The following is a 17,024-nucleotide window of genomic DNA, read 5'->3' as shown; positions in this document are numbered from 1 at the left end:
TAACATGCACTTGCTTCTAATTGCTAGCATTGTTCCCTTTCATTAGTGAAGACCACTAGATGGGATTCTGTTAAGTGTGCATTTTTAATTTATACGTATATATTTAACCTCTTTTTTTTTTTAAAGGTTTAGGGAGAGTGGGGTTATTTTTCTACTTTTTTTTTTTTTTTTTTGCTTGCCTTGCACTACGTGCCTGGATAGTTTGTGGGTATAATTATTGACTGGCGCCTGGGTTGTTGCAGTGCGGGGGGGTTAGGGAGGAAGGAATCCACCCCCACCCCCCCAAACCCTTTTCTTCTCCTTCCCTGGGTTCGGACATTGGAGCACTAAATGAACTTGAATTGTGTCTGTGGCGAGCAGGATGGTCGCTGTTACTTTGTGATGAGATCGGGATGAATTGCTCGCTTTAAAAATGCTGCTTTGGATTCTGTTGCTGGAGACGTCTCTTTGTTTTGCCGCTGGAAACGTTACAGGGGACGTTTGCAAAGAGAAGATCTGTTCCTGCAATGAGATAGAAGGGGACCTCCACGTAGACTGTGAAAAAAAGGGCTTCACAAGTCTGCAGCGTTTCACAGCCCCGACTTCCCAGTTTTACCATCTATTTCTGCATGGCAATTCCCTCACTCGACTTTTCCCTAATGAGTTTGCTAACTTTTATAATGCGGTTAGTTTGCACATGGAAAACAATGGCTTGCATGAAATCGTTCCTGGGGCTTTTCTGGGGCTGCAGCTGGTGAAAAGGCTGCATATCAACAACAACAAGATCAAGTCTTTTCGGAAGCAGACTTTTCTGGGGCTGGACGATCTGGAATACCTCCAGGCTGATTTTAATTTGCTGCGGGATATAGACCCGGGGGCCTTCCAAGACTTGAACAAGCTGGAGGTGCTCATTTTAAACGACAATCTCATCAGCACCCTACCTGCCAACGTGTTCCAGTACGTGCCCATCACCCACCTCGACCTCCGGGGAAACAGGCTGAAGACGCTGCCCTATGAGGAGGTCTTGGAGCAAATCCCTGGCATTGCTGAGATCCTGCTAGAGGATAACCCGTGGGACTGCACCTGCGATCTGCTCTCCCTGAAAGAATGGCTCGAAAACATTCCCAAAAATGCCCTCATCGGCCGAGTGGTCTGCGAAGCCCCCACCAGACTGCAGGGGAAAGACCTCAATGAAACCACGGAACAGGACTTGTGTCCTTTGAAAAACAGAGTGGATTCTAGTCTTCCGGCGCCTCCTGCCCAAGAAGAGACCTTCGCTCCTGGCCCCCTGCCAACTCCTTTCAAGACAAATGGGCCAGAGGATCATGCCACCCCGGGCTCCGCTCCGAACGGAGGTACAAAGATCCCAGGCAACTGGCAGATCAAAATCAGACCCACGGCAGCGATAGCGACCGGCAGCGCCCGAAACAAACCCCCGGCCAATGGCTTGCCCTGCCCCGGGGGCTGCAGCTGCGACCACGTCCCGGGGTCCGGGTTGAAGATGAACTGCAACAACCGGAACGTGAGCAGCTTGGCTGATTTGAAGCCCAAGTTGCCCAACGTGCAGGAGCTTTTCCTGCGAGATAACAAGATCCACAGCATCCGCAAGTCGCACTTTGTGGATTACAAGAACCTCATTCTGTTGGACCTGGGCAACAATAACATCGCCACTGTAGAAAACAACACTTTCAAGAACCTTTTGGACCTCCGGTGGCTGTATATGGATAGCAACTACCTGGACACCCTGTCCCGGGAGAAATTTGCGGGGCTGCACAACCTCGAGTACTTGAACGTGGAGTACAACGCGATCCAGCTCATCCTCCCGGGCACCTTCCACGCCATGCCCAAGCTGAGGATCCTCATCCTCAACAACAACTTGCTGAGGTCCCTCCCCGTGGACGTGTTCGCCGGGGTCTCGCTCTCCAAGCTCAGCCTGCACAACAATTACTTCATGTACCTCCCGGTGGCAGGGGTGCTGGACCAGCTAACTTCCATCATCCAGATCGACCTGCACGGGAACCCGTGGGAGTGCTCCTGCACCCTCGTGCCTTTCAAGCAATGGGCGGAGCGCCTGGGTTCCGAAGTGCTGATGAGCGACCTCAAGTGCGAGACGCCGGTGAACTTCTTTCGGAAGGACGTCATGCTGCTCTCCAACGACGAGGTCTGCCCGCAGCTGTACGCGAGGGTCTCGCCCACGCTCACTCCGCACAGTAGAAACAGCACCGGGCTGGCGGAGACCGGGACGCGCTCCAACTCCTACCTGGACACCAGCAGGGTGTCCATCTCCGTGCTGGTCCCGGGGCTGCTGCTGGTGTTCGTCACCTCCGCCTTCACCGTGGTGGGCATGCTCGTGTTTATCCTGAGGAACCGCAAGCGGTCCAAGAGGAGAGACGCCAACTCCTCTGCGTCCGAAATCAATTCCCTGCAGACGGTCTGTGACTCTTCCTACTGGCACAACGGGCCTTACCACGCGGATGGGGCGCACAGAGTGTACGACTGCGGCTCCCACTCGCTCTCAGACTAAGACCCCCAACGCCCGTAGAGCCGGGGGAGGGGGGAGGCGATGCTCCCTCCCCTGGCCGACATCCCCAGGGGTCAGAGAAGCCCAGACCCAAGTCCAGTGCGCCCCGAGGCTTTGATGGACATTAAGTGAATAAATAACTGTGAACTCGCTCCACGGAGAGGGTCTGACTCCTGAGCTCCCTCCTGGAAACAAAGAGCAGACTGTGGCTGGGCGAGCGCTGCCAAATCGCTCTTTGCTGCCAGCCCAGCCGAGAGCCCCTTCAGACAAAGCCCAGCAGGGGCCCTGCTCAAAGACCCACAGTGCCCGGGGCCCTCTGCGGAGGAACTGCTGGGGGATGGCTGTCGTGGTCCTATACGTATATACACATACCCACATCTATATAGAGAGATAGATATCTATTTTTCCCCCCGTGGATTAGCCCCGCGAGGAGGGGGCGTGATCGTTCCCTGTTGGCGACGCAGGGATGGGCAGTTGCACGAAGGCATGAATGTATTGTAAATAAATAACTTTGACTTCTGAGGAAAAGAACAAAAACAAAAAGTGCTGCATGGCTCGCATGGAATCCACGCGCTCCAGGGACGCTGCCCTCCCCGGCGACTGGAGAGAGCGTCAGTTCACAGCACCCACCCTCTTCCCTGATAAGTCCCATCGTATCAAACTTTCTATACACAAGTACAGTATAATCAGAAGTGCCATTTCGCCATTATTTGTGATCGGTAGGCAGTTCAGAGAGTATGTTTACTGTGAAAAAAAAATGTTAAGGTTTTATTTAAGACATTTGCATGATTCGTCATCAGTCCATTTTATGAGTTAAAAATGTATTTTGTTGAGAGGCGTTTTCCTGGGTTGTTTTGGGTTCGTCCTTTTATTTTGATGGTGATGTTTGTTTCGGTTTTATTTTATTGTTTTGTTTTGAAGGGGGGGGGTATTTTTCTATACATTTCCAATAAGGCCTTCCATCGGAATGTAAAATAAGTACCCATGGTTTCTATTATAGTATCGGTGTAATTATTAAAAATAAGAAAAAAGAAAAGATTTTTGAGGCAGTTAAGCATGACCAATTAATGTCACTCTAGTGCTTAGGCTGCGACCCTATGGTAGCAATTCTGTGCTGGTGTAAATCTTACTTACAAAGTAGGAAAAAGAACCGAGGAAGCACGTGAAACTTACTAATTCTATTCAAGGATTTTATAATGGCATATTTTTTCAGTATTAAAGTGAAAATGTTTTCAACTCTTGGTCCTTACATTTTTCCAGCTTCATATTTGCAACTGGTAAACTGGATTTGCGGTGGAAGGGACAGGGGAGGGGGAAGGGTGGGGGTGGATCCCTTCCAGAGCTGCTTTAAGGCTCTTTCTCTAATCCTCTTACTTAGCTTTTACCTTTTACGTAGTTCCCGTCCCTTCCCCCTCTATCCCCGCCCCGACTTTTCCAGATTTTCCTGTGGATTAAGTAAGGTCTTCCCCCAACAGCGCCCTCCCTTTTTTTCCCCTTTCCTTATGCGGCAGTGAATCCCTTTATTAATACTGGAAATCCCTCCTGCTGCTTTTCTGCTGCTGCTGCACACACTGCAGATATACTGAGGATGTTAGTAAAGATTTGATTTAATTGACTCTGCCTAGATCGGTCTCATTAAACAGAGTGGAGATTTCATTGGTCAGCATTCTTCAATGAAAGACAGCCTTAATGACTGGCATTTGAGATGCTGCTGGCGTTTTGAATTCAACATCTGCTGAAAACGGTAAAACTAATTAATGCCCACCCACCCTGCCCGCCCCAGCAACTGCATATTGAAATTTGTTAAAACACTTATCTTTATGGAAATCAATCATTATCCTAAAGAAGTGTTTCTATCCCATCATTTGGATTTCTGGTTGTGACTCAGTAATTAACAAAAAACAGCATTGAACTATTTGAATTTTATGAGCCAATGTAACTCTGGCCTCAATTTTGTTCCTCTGGGATTTCCAAGTGGTCTGCTTTATCAGCAGTTAAGGGACAAAAAGCAAACAAAACTACACAAGTTGATGGGGTCTGCATTCCACCACATATCCACCATTGAGAAGTGTTAAAAGACTGCAGACCAGAGATCAAGAAAAAAATATATATCTATATAGATTGTAAAGGAGCAAATGAAAGCCCCCAGAGCAGTTGTAAGAAGATTTGCCTTCTAGAACTCATATTCTAAAGAGAAGTAATTTCCCAGAACAGTGACGGTGATGTTCTGGAGTATGTATTATTTATTTTAATGCTTTTTAAATAAAATCTTTATTATAAACCATGACTATTCCTAAGGCCATTCATCATTTTCTCTCTTGATTCTTTTGTTTGTGGACTACATTTCATAGTGGTGAAATTGTAACCTACAAATATTATAAGTTGCTTTTAATTTATTATTCATATGAAGGCCTTAATTCCTTTCATGGGAAGTACAACTGGGTTTCTGGTAAGCAATGGACAGATTTATTTGTGATGGAAAATTTGGGGAAAAGGAAGAGCCAGGTATTGGACAGTATTATGACCTTAAGAAGGCAAAGAAAAGATGGCAGATGTTCTAAGTCTCTGGTGGAAAGTGACACTTAACTAAAAATACTTGTGAGGCATGATAGTAATTTTTAAAACTGATACATAATTAATCTAAGTCATGAAACTAGAACTTCTCATAGAACTAGAACCTTCTCACAGGGTGCACTGGGGCAAAAGCCTTTCTTCATACTAATTTTAAAAATTATAATATTAAAGATAAGGTTAAAGGGTTAAAATTATTCTTAAAATATAAGCTTTGAGTGGTCATTGAGTACCAGGCATGTGGTACTCAGTGGTTTACATAATGATTTAATTTAATTACCCCAAGCACAAAATAGTTTAATAAAATATTGCTATTTCCATTATACCAATGAGAATAATGAAGCTAAGGAAGAATAAGCAATAACTCAATTCATAACTGTTAAATAGTGGAGCTGGGTTTAAACTTCAACACCTCATTCTATGAATAGTCATTCATATTTACCTGATGACTTTTTAAAATATAATATTCCAAATAAAGAACCTAGGTTTTGTCTTCTTATTTGAGTATGTATTGGTGGCCCTTTATATATCCAGTATGTCTTGTAACAAAAAGATAGTCATCCTACATTTAGAAGAGATGTTCTTCAAGAGTGTGTAAGAAGACTTACATATAAGAAAAAAGATGAATGTGCTATATGAATTTAAGAATTATAAAAATTCATATGATTACATCTAAATTATCTATACATTGATTCTAAAATATTAGGGTCATCAAATATTTAATATATAATAATACTTGTTAAAATTTATGTAGAAAAGATGTCCAATGACACATATAAAAGAACATATATTATTTTGAGAGTGTTTTATTTATTTTGATAAGTATCTTGATCAGAGTTACATATATAAACTTTTATATATGCTTATATGTGGTTTGAAGGATGCATAATACATATGGTCTCACCATGTAATTATCATTTAGATGTGTTTAGCTTCTTGTTTTTGTTTATTTTTACATAAAATGTTCACATAACTGTAGTTGTCATTTGCTTTTGTTGAGATACCTTGTTTCCAGCTATATCATCCTTTAATTTATCAAAGTAAAAGAGATTGTAGTTGTGCCAGGTGGAAAAGGAGAAAAGAAAGAGATATTTTGTTTAGTTCCATTCTTTAAAGAAAGGAGTAGATTCTGTGACGGCTGTTGTAACTAAGAATATCTTAAAATTTAAGTTGTTGCCATAGAAATTTATCATTTACCCATTTTTTACATGTTTACCTAGGAGGAAGCTGGAATAGTTTATTTAACATCAACATAACATGATTCTTTTTCTTAACAGTATTTATATAAGATGTAATTAGAATTGTCAGGCATTTTAGAAAGTATTAAAATTATATTGGTGATTCCAAGGACAGTTTGTCAATATCGCTTTTTCTAGGTTACTAATAAATGTTTTTTGGTATGCACAAAGAGACAGATGAATCTGTAAGGGTGAACACAGAAGTGTGTGTTTTCAATGTGTTTGCAGAATATTAAGTAGAGTGTTTTCCAATTTTGCTTTTTTGCTAGCTTATTTATGAATACCATTTTTATTTGTGTGCTTATTTAAAGAAAATGGAAATATAAAATGTGCTAAAAATTTAATTTTGGCGTGCATTAACTTTTGGTCCATTTTCTCTCTATTGCAGTCTATTCCAAATGCAACATATTTAGTTTTTAAAAGATGAACTCTGTATAATATCAACAGACTCAGTAAATAAATACTCAAGATTTTTGTTATATGATCTGCTTCAATGTGGCCTTGATCCATTAAAAAAAAGGATAAAATAAATAACTTTCATATAATCCCATGGCATTTTCTTTTATCTATAAAGTTGCCAAAACTGTTATCATTAAAAGAAACAGGACATGTGGCAAGAAATTCTTGGCATTGAAACTTAAAGAAAGGCCACCAAATAGCTTTAGGAAAGCACATATTACAACCAAGACAATTTTGAAAACTGAACCAAAATTGACTCTAATGTGGCCTATTGAAATATGGTTGGGTTTCAGAAAAAGTTAGACAGTTAACATAATAAAAAATTAAGTGTTTAACAACTATAATTTTATAATGAAATGGACCACTGAAGAAATCATCTTAGATACTGAAACCCAGTATAACCCTTTGGCCTCAATTGCCTGGCAATTTCACTTTATTGACTGACACCTCAGTTTTGTCTAATTAATTACTCTTCTCCTTTCATTTAATTGCTAAATATATATTACATTACATACTTGAAATATAATTATATTTCCTGCTTGAACTTTGCACAAAGCTTATTGGAGAAGAATTATCTAAAATTTCACAGAATTTTGAAGGCTTTAGAACATAAATGTTCAATTGGCAATTACTACATGAAAAATATTGTAGACATTCTCTTAGGAAAAGAAAATAAGGCAGTTTTAATCTCAAGAAGTTTATGACCTGCAAAGATGAGATATATACATCATTGTAATTATAAAATAGTGTATCACTGGCAGTTTTTAAAGGCTGCCACTATAATTTTGTGTTTCTTTCTTTTAAGTATGTGATGTTTTTGGCCATTTGGAAAATCGTAGTTGTCGCATCATTTTTACTATTATACTAATAGTTTAAAATTTTAAAACAGTGATGTAAAATGAAAGAAGCACCTTAAATCCTTTACTGGTTTTAATTTTTCTTTTGTAAAATAGGGAAAATGTCTAATTTTAATGTCAGTAAGAGTTTTCTGACTAATCATTCTAAAATGAACCAATCAAACCAGTTTTTATCTTAACAGGTGAATGATAATTTTCCAATTTTAGTTATTTGAGAAATCCAATATGAGTTAATAACACTGAATATACTATGTTATATAATATCATAAGAATTTCAAAAGAGTTGTCTCTAGAAATTTAGGTGTTTATATTATATATAAAATAGATTATTGAAACATTAATATATTATTATATATGCTTTTTCAATTTTACTGTAAAGCTAATAATCCCAAAGCTATTGCTTGTTTAGTAAAACCTAATATTCAATTACTAACTATTCTGTTCCAGATGCACAAGTACAAAGGTTTAACAAGCAGAAAGCAGTAAGCAAAGCCATGAATTGTGTCAGTTCTATACCTTATTCCATTTACTCTAACTCCATTTCTTTCCTTGAAAGAAAATTACAGGAAGGAAACATGTCCAGCTGCAGCCTATCAATAGAAAAAGTCAATACATAGTGAAACATGAGAAATGCTTCAAATATAGATAATAAATGGTCAATCCATAGTGTTTTCAATGAAGCACTTTCTGTCTCTCACAAACAGGGGATGAGCAGAAAAGGGTCACTATTACCATACAATATAATGACTCTTACCAGATTTTGTGATATTTATTGTGCACTTTTCTTTTTAAAATCAATATATTTTTAACATTTTCAAACTGCATGATATGAGAAAATAATACTCATTATTGTGATAATAATATGATTCAAATAGTATTATGTGTACATACGTAGAACATTTTGCTACTTCCATAAAATAACAAGGTTACAAAATAGTAAATTAATTTGAAATAATGCCATTTTCTACACACCACAGTAAAATCTACCTGTTTTAATCCAGGCATTTATATTTATTGAAATCCAGGTCACTATTTTATATAATTATAAGAAATTCTACATGACTAAATTATTATACCTAAAATTTTGTTATATAATACGTTAAATGATGTCACATAATAATTATTTGCTAATTCCTGTTCAGTTACATAATATTTGTAGCTAATTTGATACAGTGTAAGTTCAGTTAACTTTATTTACTTGGATGTATTTAGCACTGGATTTGTCTTGGTGTCATATAACAAATGGCTGACTGTTGCTTTGTCATCATTGAGTTGAAAATGTATGTTAGTAAACATTTCAAAATTCCTAAATAATTAGTCTAATTTGATGTAACCCATCATCAGTTGAATTTAAAGGGAATGAAATTACTAAAGAGCTTAATGTGGTTTATCCCTATTTCCTGAATGACTAAATGTTTTTCAGTGTCTCAATACTTTAATGAAGAGAGTTTAACCTTATTCATTTGTTTTTAGTCAAAAAATGTTACTTTTTTTTTTAACTTTTCAGCAAAACTTTGGATGACATTTGTATTTTTCACCCAAATGGTCAGATTTCATGTTACAAATGGTATTTTGTATGTTAGACATTAAGACATAAGAAGCAGAGTATTCCAGAAGGGTATTGCATCTTACGGTATAATATTATGAGGAGTAAGACTTGAAGCCAAGAAACCAACAGCTGAAAACAGCAATAATTTCCAAGAAATGAATTACATGGAATGTCATGTTACTCTTTTACTTAAATTTATAACATTAAATTAAGAAGAAAGTCAGATCAGAGCACTTTTTTTAACATTTGCATAAGCATGACATAACTTATAGCTAGCCCCAAACTATCTATGCCAGTTTTTTATAATATTTTTTAGCCTTTTCACATGGATTGCTAATAGGGTGCCTATAAAATTAACATTTCTGCAAGCTCAATTTACACAATTGGTGAGTAATCAAATACACAGACTGGAAATAGAATTGTCCTATTTTATAAATATGTTTCGTTTAGTTCCTAACATCTTAAACCACTATGACATATTTCAAGAAAAGAAATTTCAGTCCCTGGATATGTTGGCTATTAGACAATGATTGAAAAATATTTTTACTACAAACTTTATATTGTATTCTTCAAGAGTAATACAATTATCAGTGATATATGTACCACTTACCTCCAGGTATTTCAAGGAGGCAACATAGTATTTATTGTTAGGGAGATACAACTTAAGCCAAAATCAGAAAACAAGAACAACAACAAAAGAAAAAAAAACACACAAAAAAACACTGGGGATAATGATAATTTTATTTTGTAATCAATGTAAACATATTTATTGATCAGCTATTAAATGCCAGGCATCTATGCAGAGGTTCTAAAGCCAAAGAGAGCAGATTAGACCTCTCCTCATCTAAATTTACGTTCTGTCTGGGATTAAAGAAAAAATAAACAAAAATAATGGTTAAAATAAACTTGCATAATGAAGAGCTATGGATAAAATAAAGTGGAAGGGGGTGATGGTATTTCTTATTTAGGGTGGTCATAGAAGTTCTCTCTGAGGAGATATTCTATGAACTGAGTGAAAAATGATGAGACAATTATTTGAATATTAGGAGAAAGAGGCGTCATGGAAAGTAAATTAGCAAGGACAAAACATCCTGATTAAAAGTTGTGCATGGCTGTTTAACGATTAGAAATTGTGATAGACAGAGACTTGACTTGGGATGGTGAACACACAATACAGTGTATAGAAAATGTGTGGCAGAGTTGTGCACCTGAAATCTGTATTATTTTGTTAACATTCAATAAAAAGGAAATGAAAAAAATGATTAAAAAGAAGGCAAGATTAGCTGATATTTGACCAAAGGCAGAGATGAAGTTGAAGAGGTAGAGAATAGCCAGATAATGCCTTATAAGCCATAGCATGGAATTTAGATGTTAGTTCAAGTATAACAGAGTTTTATGCAGCCAAGTGATATGATCCAAATAGTATATTTAAATAATTATTTTGACTCAATTTTGAAAGTCAATTATAGGGGGCAAAAATAGAAGGCAAGGAGCTGCTATTGCAAAGTTTGGGAAGGACATGATGGTGTCTTGGGCAGTAGTGGTAGCAGCGGACAGAAGGAGGCTGGATGGTAAATGTTTAGTGTCCAAAAGAACTCTGTATTAGAGGAGAGGTGGGAGTGAAGGAAAGGACACATAGTTCCATGTGAGTGTGTGTGTGAGTGTGTGTGTGTGTGTGTACAGAAGGAAAGGCTAGAGGAAGCAAGTTTTAGGTTCTGGTTAAAGTTTGAGCATGTTAACTTTGAGATGCCTGTATACATATTCTGGGTGGGCTGTTGGACATGGAAATATGGAGCTCAGAGAGAGTCTAGGGAGGAATATATAGACTTGGAGTTCATCATTAGTCTTTTATTGATGGCTCCATTTTTATAGAATTAAAAACTATGCCTAAAGTTGCATTTTACTGGTACACTCTACCTTCAGGGCAGACTTATTGACAATTGAATATAAACTGGATTTTAGAAAGAAATCCTATAGGAAAGGTATGAAACATGTGTAGTATGTATACATTTTCCCTCAAACCAGAAAACTATGTAAAACCTAGCAAAATATTTATTGTTACAAATCAATTGGAAATAGACAATAACCGTGTGGAAAAAGATAATAAAAGGAGCTTGTGACATAAAGGTGCAAACGTAAACTTAAAATTGAAATGCTTAAGTTTTTTGCTTTAGTAAGAATATTTCTGAATGAGAGGGAAATAGTCATATTCATTACCAGTGACAAAAGACACTTAACTTTATTTTTTAGACAAGTAGAAAGATTTCTGGCAAAGAAAGATTAACTTTAGGAATCAGTAAGACAAGAATGAGAATCAGGTGATTTTTATTTGGTAGTTATTCAAAGGTGGCGCTTTTTTGGAAGCTTTTATTTTACCCTGGCTTGTAGGCAACTCTGTGATCTGGTAATCTCAAAAAAACTAGGCCACATGTGGTATTTAGTCCAACCTTTGTGTAGACAGCACAATAACAAAGATTTCATGTTTTCTTCATATAACCAACCATTTTATCCACATCATTCAGCTCACCATCACAGTCTCTAATCCCTAACAATGCAAGTGTAATTGAAGTTAATCTTCTAAGTAAATTGTGATTACTTTTCATTTTATTTTAGTCCTGCTGCAATTCAAATATTCATTTTGGACATTGTACAAGGATAGTCTTACCTTTTCATAAGCTCTGAGTGGCTTCATTCTTTCTGTATATGTATAATGCCCTGTTGTAAATACTCAGTTTATTTTTAAAAGGAAAATTAAAAGCCATGGAGAGCTCTATTAGTGCCTCACAACACAGCCTCATGGTGCTACTGAGTTCAGTCTTTGGAATCATAAATGGGGTCCAAAACATTGAGCCTGTGGTCAGTCGGCCTTAAATTCTGACTGGGTTCTTCTCTAGCTCTGATCCTAGGTAAGGCTCTTAGTGCTGGTGAGTCCCAATTTTCATACCTATGATGAACTGTTGAACTAGATAGAATCAAGTGGTCAGGAAACTTTTTCTCTGTTATAATACACACTAGAGGCCCGGTGCATGAAAATTCATGAACCGGAGGGGGGGACCCTCAGCCTGGCTGGCCCCCTCTCACAGTCCGGGAGCCCTCAGGAGCAGGAGATGACCTGGCGATCAGGGGAAGGAGACGCCCCATCACACCTCTGCTGCTGCCACTGCCGGCAGCACAAGCCTCGGCAGGCCCTGGTTACCTGAGCCTTGGGCAACCCTGGGTGGCTGGGCAGCCGCCATTTGAGGTTTGTCTGCACCTTGGGCTGGACCTGGCTGCCTTGGCAGCTGCCATCCGAGACTTGCCTGTGCCTTGGGCCAGCCCTGGGCAGCTGGGCAGCCGCCATCTGAGGCTTGCCTGCATCTTGGACCAGCCCTGGGCAGCTGGGGGACTGAGGGGATTGGGGACTCTGGAGGTAGGCGTGCTGAGTGCCCTTGCCATGCATCTGCCACCCCAGTGGGCTGAGGGGACTGTGTGCCACCATCTTGTGGCTGTGAGTGCAGCCATCTTTGAGGGCATGAGAGTCAATTAGCATATTCCCTCCTTATTGGCTGTGGGTGCTGCCATCTTTGAAGGTGGGGCAGTCAATTAGCATATTCCCTCCATATTGGCTATGAATACCGCCTTCTTTGAGGGTGGGGCAGTCAATTAGCATATTCCCTCCTTATTGGCTGTGGGTGTCACCATTTTGTGATGGTGTGAGGGTCAATTAGCATATTCTCTTCTTATTGGCTGTGGGCACTGCCATCTTTTCGATGGTGTGAAGGTCAATTAGCATATTTCCTCTTTATTAGATAGGATTTTTGACTTTGTGTACTAAGATGGAAAATCTAGGGTAATATGTAGATATGCACATATATATTATGTAGATCACATGTATAAAAAAAGAGAGAAAATAAATTTCTAAAAATTTCTATTGATAAAATTTAAAATTTTATAGACACTGAAATTTGAATATGATATAATTTTAATATGTCACCAAATATTTTTTCTTTATTTCTTTTCAAGCATTTGAAAATATAAAAACTATTCTTAGTCCACAGGCAACATAAAAACTGGCAGCAGGATTTATCTGGCCTATGGGAGGTAGTTTGCCCTTCCCTAAACTAGATTAAATTCCTCTAATAAAGCGCAAATAATATGTTTATTATATATTCATTAAAATATCACAAAATATTTTGCTTTATCCAAATTATATAGAATTTTTAAAATTATACAGGATAATTGTCTAAATTTTTGCATTCAGTGTACAGATATTGTATGCCAGGGATTGTATCAGAATATAATTATATAAAAATATGTATAAAGTAGGCCATGGGTAAAATAGTGATTGAAGAGAACTGACAATAAACTAATGATGTTTGATCAAGAATTACTGGAGTGGTTAAGAGTCCCATCTCTAGAATTAGACTGTATCAATTCTACTTCTAGCTCCTGCTAGCTGTGTGAACTTGATAAAGTTATTAACCTTTTAAGCTCCTTCATTTTCTCACTTGTAAAATGCAAATGACAATGATAGTGCCTACCTTATAGCAATGTCCTGAATATTAAATGTGTTAAAAAGGTTTTGATACATTGTGAACTTTCAGAAAGCACTAGCTATGATTCGTGGTTCCCTATTGCATAAATAATTTTACATAATACTCAGAGCAATTATATATGGTAGGTCATTTATTTACATCACTATTTTACAAATAATCTGAGGATTAGAATGCAACTCCCAGTGCACTGCTCAGTGGCAGAGCCAACATGCAAAGTCGGATCAGAGAGACACTAAAATTTCATTTTTCTTCCTTTTGTGCCTCCACGTTCCAAGTTTCATTTAAATCTTCACTTTTTAGCTGCCTTTTGCTAATCTACAGAAGAGAAGTGGGGAAAAAAAAGAACACATGTAAATAGCACCAAGAAATGACAAAATGGTTTAATACATTTTTTCTCTCTCTCTCTCTCTCTTTTTTTTTTTTTTTTTTTTGCAAGAGATGGGATATACAAACAATTTTAAGCCAGGCAGGTGTCACTTAGTGGTTGAGCGTCCACCCATGGACCAGGAGATCATGGTTTGATTCCAGGTCAGGACACATGCCCAGGTTTCAGGTTTGATCCCCAACTGATTTATGATTCTCTCTCATCATTAATGTTTCTATCTCTCTCTCTCCCTCTCCAGAAATTTGGAACAGGCATCTCAAGCAGGTATACTATCAAATCTCTTAAGAAAATGCCTCCTCTCTCTGCAATAAAAACATTTTTAAAAACATTTTAATAGCAGTGTGGTTACCAAATCATTTTTAATGCTAGCATGTCAAAGAGATGTTTGGCAGGAGTAATGTTTCTTAGTGCTTCAAATTACACATGTAATTTTTTTTAAATGCAGAAATCAGAAGGATTGCTTCTCCATCATCTCAGAAAATGAGAAAGGGGCATTTTGTCTTTTTTGCTGGTTTCAGGATATCCAATAGAATTGGAAAGGGAATTCAGACTACTGCCTAAAGTAGGCAAATTCTCCACCAAAATCAATTATAGAATTGGAGCAACTATTATATTTGCCTTTGAAGACTCCATATTAGTTGTATACCAGGGACCATAGTTCTATTTTGCTTGGCATAGCACCTATCTATAAATGGATCTATAATATAATAGTGTTGCTATGGTGAGAACACTAATAATAATGATATCATTCCGGAAGGCAATTCATTTTGCCTTCCAATGCCAAAAGTGAAGCAGGCTTCCATGTCAGAATACATTTATTTGCTCAGGATAGGAAACATGCTTTCCTCCCACAAACTGCTTCCAACATACTGTTTCTTGACACTGCTATTTATGGAACTGTAGTCCATTATTCAAAGGCCCAAGACATATAAAACTGTAACATACAAAAATGATTTCTTGATTTGAAAATTGGAGAAACACAGCATCAAACAACGTAACAGTCCTTAATATAGGACTTAACTGATTTTAGGAAATACTCTGAATCTTTGAGAGAAATGTATGATCCTATATTATAAAAGCCTAATATGCTAAGTGTCCAGTTGTTTAGTTGGCAGTTCAACCAATTGAAGTGTAATCCTATATAATAAAAGCCTAATATGCTAAGTGCCCGGTCAATTGGTTGGCCATTCAACCAATTAAAGTCTAATATGCTAATGATATGCTAAGGCCGCTCAACGGCTTGCTATGACGTGTACTGACGACCAGGGGGCAGATGCTCCGACTGGTAAGTTAGCTTGCTGCTGGGGTCTGAGCTAGATGGGTAAGACACGTCCTGGAGCCCTCCCGTGGTCCTTCCCTGGCTGGCCAACCTCCTGTGTCTCCCCCTGGCCCTGATTGTGCACTGGTGGGGTCCTTTGGTCTGGCCTGCACCCTCTCCCAATCCGGGACCCCTTGGGGGATGTCAGAGAGCTGGTTTTGGCCCGATCACACAGGTGAGGCCAAGGGACCCCACTGGTGCATGACTTTGTGCACTGGGCCTCTAGTATATAATGTTTTCTCACTGTTATTGATTTCAAAAGCCACTACCTTCCTATAACTGATCAGACTTTGTATATCTGTGTTTTTCCAGAACACTTATTTAGAAACTTGCAGGGCAGAACAGATAAATACCTGATGTATCTAATTTAGGAAGGGGGGCAAAACAAGACCAAGTTCCCATCTTAGAAAACTGAATTCATGGTGGTCCATAATAATAGGCTTAGAGCCAATTACTTCTGAAAGGAAACTAATCATTCAGAGACATAATAATACTAATAATAGTAATAGTAAAACAAAAGGAGAAGTCATTGCATCTATTTCCTGTGGCTTTCAGGCTCATCTAAGTCCAGTTGTGTGTCATTTACAACAAAGAGCTTGGCCTTCCTTCAATTGTGCCATCTGTTGAAGCACAGGATAGGTTATTACTTCATGACCTAGTAGTTCAAAATAGCTCCCATTTCAGGAAAATGGAACACTCCATCAAATAAATTTTCTCTATTAATCTATTTTTGAAGTATCTACCCATATAGCCCAATTTCATGGGAATAAGATTAATTGGTCACAATAGAGTTTATTTTAAAACTGTGTACAATTCAAAGTTACCCCAATCCCACTTCTATTTGATGGATTGTTTTTTTTTTCTTGTATAGACTCCATAAACCTAACAAATAAAATATTACTAATAAAAAACTAAGAGTCTATAACTAATTAGTATGCAGCTCCTTAAGTATGTAACTGGGTGACTTTCTTACCCAACTTTATAAAGCAAGTTTATTTCCTCTAATTTGGTGTATTAAAATGCTGATTGATTTTCCATCTGAACTTACCATTTAGAGCCATACTTAATGAAACAAAAGGTCAGTTTGTTCTTATTTGCTACTCTTTTGTAAAATCAGTAAGCAAATTCTACTTGTTGAAGGATTCCACCTTCTTTCAAAATAATTTATACCTGCCCTGGCTGGTGTGACTCATTTGTTTGGGAATTGTACTGTACACAGAAAGGTTGCCGGTTCGATTCCCAGTCAGTGAACATGTCCCTGGTAGGGGGCGTGCAGGAGGCAGCCAATCTATGTTTTGCTCTCACATCCATGTTTCTCTTTCTCTCTCTCCCTTCCTCTTTCCCTAAAATCAATAAAAAAAAAAAGTCAAAATAATATATGCCTATGTTAACATAGGAATACATAGATATTACTCACTGGTAGAAAAAATGCAAATTTAGCTTCTATTGTTGTTTTAAGTTCTTTCTAAGCAGGGCTCATGTCTTATGTATCTTTTTTCTTCCTTATTTGGAGAATAATAGATAATTCATGTTTGTTGATTGAAGGGACATTTGTAAAAAGATATATCTTTATGCTTTAAACATAGCCTTAATACATTTTGATGAATTCACA

General features: G+C 38.0%; 1 protein-coding gene across 1 annotated transcript; it reads left to right on the top strand.

The window, feature by feature from the left end:
- The first annotated feature begins 412 nt into the window (after nt 1-412).
- Nucleotides 413-2,503, top strand: SLITRK1 (SLIT and NTRK like family member 1). The gene has a single exon (XM_028148963.2). It carries the CDS (start codon nt 413-415, stop codon nt 2,501-2,503), a length of 2,091 nt encoding a protein of 696 aa, XP_028004764.2.
- Nucleotides 2,504-17,024: the final 14,521 nt, after the last annotated feature.

Source organism: Eptesicus fuscus, chromosome 8 (genome assembly GCF_027574615.1).
Source record: "Eptesicus fuscus isolate TK198812 chromosome 8, DD_ASM_mEF_20220401, whole genome shotgun sequence".
In the NCBI taxonomy this organism is placed as follows: domain Eukaryota; kingdom Metazoa; phylum Chordata; class Mammalia; order Chiroptera; family Vespertilionidae; genus Eptesicus; species Eptesicus fuscus.
This window is presented reverse-complemented; position numbering and strand designations above follow the sequence as displayed.